Source organism: Ciona intestinalis, chromosome 7 (assembly GCF_000224145.3).
Source record: "Ciona intestinalis chromosome 7, KH, whole genome shotgun sequence".
Taxonomy (NCBI): Eukaryota; Metazoa; Chordata; class Ascidiacea; order Phlebobranchia; family Cionidae; genus Ciona; species Ciona intestinalis.
Window position 1 is genome coordinate 4,743,639 of NC_020172.2, and position 3,298 is coordinate 4,746,936.

At 30.0% G+C, this 3,298-nt stretch overlaps 1 protein-coding gene across 1 annotated transcript in view; it reads left to right on the forward strand.

Annotated features, from left to right (window-relative positions):
- LOC108949604 (glutamate receptor-interacting protein 1-like) overlaps window positions 1-3,298 on the forward strand; it is a 7,871-nt gene that overhangs the window by 4,291 nt on the left and 282 nt on the right. Inside the window, exons 2-6 of the mRNA XM_026835121.1 lie at window positions 874-942; window positions 1,852-1,987; window positions 2,251-2,396; window positions 2,689-2,848; window positions 3,220-3,295. Coding sequence (XP_026690922.1) covers window positions 874-942; window positions 1,852-1,987; window positions 2,251-2,396; window positions 2,689-2,848; window positions 3,220-3,295 — 587 coding nt within the window. The remainder of the gene's footprint in view (window positions 1-873; window positions 943-1,851; window positions 1,988-2,250; window positions 2,397-2,688; window positions 2,849-3,219; window positions 3,296-3,298) is intronic.

The window sequence follows — 3,298 nt, forward strand, 5'->3', positions numbered from 1 at the left end:
TACTATATATCATTTTAACATTGTTTTAAAGCGAAGTGAAATGTGCTGCTGTGGAAAGCTACGCTAAATTTAGGTCTCGTTCTATATTAAATATACATTGCTAAAACACGAAATTTGCTCCTAATTTTAATGAGTAATTAATTCAGTTCCTTTTGGTAGGGCAGGGCTATATTTATTTGTATTTAAAAGTACGTGTTTGTATGAAAACGTTGCTCTTAAATTAACATACCGATATTATCAAAATTCTTGTGGCTGCCGTTTTAGAACAAGTACATCTATTGTTACCTAGCAAAAAAAAAACGAAAAAGGTCGTTTTGCGCGAAAATTTTTCGTTTGAGTTTCGCTTATTCTAGAATTGAATTGAGTTCGTTTATGACGTATTATAATGTCATTATTATGCGGAAACAGAAGGAAAGCGGGCGACGATGGTTATAATAAAGCCGATCAAAGGAATAGTATTCTATGTTCCGGTACATAGGCTTTCAGTAGTTTATTTAGTAATTAGATTGTAACCATCAAAAACAGAAATTGAATTTTGGTTTGAATTAGTTGTATTGAGTGTTAATACTTCACATTTTACACAATGAAGTTCTGTTACTTTTGTGCTAATTTGTTGTATGTTGCATTGTTAATATATATTTTTATAATTTTATATAAAATGTTAATCTAAAAGCATAAAGTAATTTGTGTTCTTATTTTTACATATTTTGATATGTGAACAAATTAGTTTGCACTTATACATATATATGTAATGTAATTCAATTTTTTTACTTAGAAAACCTGTAAACATATAATTTCCAAAACCCGCACTTACCAAGTGCTTATTTTCTTAAAATGGTATCATTATGACGTAATATTCACCCTTTATTACAGGTGGTAACCAAGGACCAATCACAGAAGAGGATTTACAAGTTGTTCCAGCAAGAGTGGAAGAAATACCAGGTAAAATAGAAATCTTATAATATTTGTAATATTGTTCAATTTTTGTTTCAAACCTTCCTTAAATGGAAATATATTAATGTATATAGTTGTTTTAAAATATATGTTTATGGCTATATTTATATTGTGAGTTATCAATTTATGTAAAAATATAAATATATATATATGTATAACTGTAAATACATTATATATATATAAATATATATACATTTTTTTCCAAATTAAATATTAATGTTCCTTTTGTTAAACTTCTGTTAGAAATTGCTGGCGTTGGCAAAATGTTGGGTATTTTAAGCGCCAACCCTTGAACAATAAATTATTCATAGCAACATAGCATTGGATAGATAGCTTATCTGGTTTATTTGATTAAATGTTTAGTTTGATCTAATATAAATAAATCCAAGATTGGGATAATAGCATTTAAAGTCTTTTTTTTGCGTGATTTCAAAAGTGCTGTGAATTTGTTTAGTGCCAGATATATTTGTCTTATTCTTATAGAATGTATGTATATATAAATACCTTTTTGAGTTCAATGCATGTGCTTAACAGATTTAAATGACTTTTTTATTTGTAAGATTACAATCCATTTAATAATTTTATTCTTTTAAACTTCTAAATCCCTTTTAACTTATATATCCAACATGCTTACCGGCAGTTGTTTTAAGTTCAATGCAGAGGTTCATTAATGGTAGTCTATTATTATCATACATATTAATAAAGTAAAATTTATTGAATAAAATCATCCAAATTGTTGTTTCCGCATTGTAAGGATAAAGCAAGTTACATTAATTCATTTAATCAACCAACATTAGAAAAAAATTGTCAGCCATACATTAAAAAAAAAAGTTCTAATGAATTATTCATCCATTCGTCCCATGTATTGGTTTAAAGTTATTTTGATTAACTCCACAGAGGATGAACGTGGTGAAGCCACAGTGAACTTGGTTAAAGTTGATGGCGTTCCACTTGGACTCACTGTTTCTGGTGGAGCGGATAAAGATGGCCGCCCTCGTGTGTCTAATCTACGTAGCACTGGCATCGCTGCAAGGTGGGGCTAAAGAGCTTTTCTATTTTTCCAAAATATTATTTTAATTTTTTTTTGACTAAATTTTGTAATATATTTTAAACACTTGTTGCAGAAGTGCTAAACCATTATCCTTTTTTTGGCTTCTACTAATTATTTTTTTTTAAATTTTATAAATATATTTATATAAAATGTCATTATATAATACAAATATATATGTGTGTGTTTTAACCCAATTGTTTACAATACACACTTATTACAAGACAATGATCATTGTTTTGAAACAGGAGTGACCAATTACAAGTTGGTGACATCATAACTTCAGTGAATGGAATTCGGTCTACGAAACTAAAACACGGGGAAATTATCAGTTTGTTGAAAAATATCAGCGAAAAAGTTTGTTTGGAGATTGAATATCTTCTCCCACCTACAAGTATGTATCAACGCAACTCTGATGTAATAATATCTACTATGACACAACAACAAGAAACCTAATCCTTTATTTAAACTTAAATCACTCTTGTAATGAGAACAGTCCATGTTGTTTACCCACAACCTTTTACTAATAACAAGATCTTTTTTTGAACGTTCCAACTGTTGTTTTGTCGCCATATCCTGTCTTTTGTTCAAAATATTTCAAAAATATAAGTTCAAAAAAAAAAAAAGAGGAAAATGGAAGTTAATATTTTAAGTAAAATACATAAATATAAATATCCCATTTACAGCTGTCCAGACATCAACTATCATTCAAAAGACGACGGAGGTTTTCCTCCAGAAAGAACACGGATCGTTTGGATTCGTTCTACGGGGTGGTAACCATGGCCAACACTGCAGGTCACGACCTCTGGTGGTTACGCATATACGACCCGATTCACCTGCAGCAAGGTTAAATTGTTACTTTACATAGATTATTGTGGTATTTTACATGTAAGGTTTATAAAGTCTTAAAGATCATGACAAACTGTCGTATGATTATAGGCCTAACATAAGGGGTGGTTTTAATAAAAATAAAATTTTAATAAAAGCAAGACGCTTTTCTCTATGGGTAATAATAAATAAACATGATTTACTGGGAAAATATAAAGATGCAGTTTGTAGGAGGGGGTGAGTAAGCTAAACTGGTACAAGAGACAGGTTTCTATTAAGCATGAGCGGAAGGGGATGGTGTCTTTTTTTAGAAACCCCCATTTTAATTAAAAAATTTAGGAACTATTGTTTTAATTGAATCTTAAACATTATTTGTAAAACCCATACAGAGAAGGAACCTTAAAGACGGGTGATCGAATTATTTCAATCGGGTCGACCCCGCTCATCGGTGGCACCTTACAGGAAGTT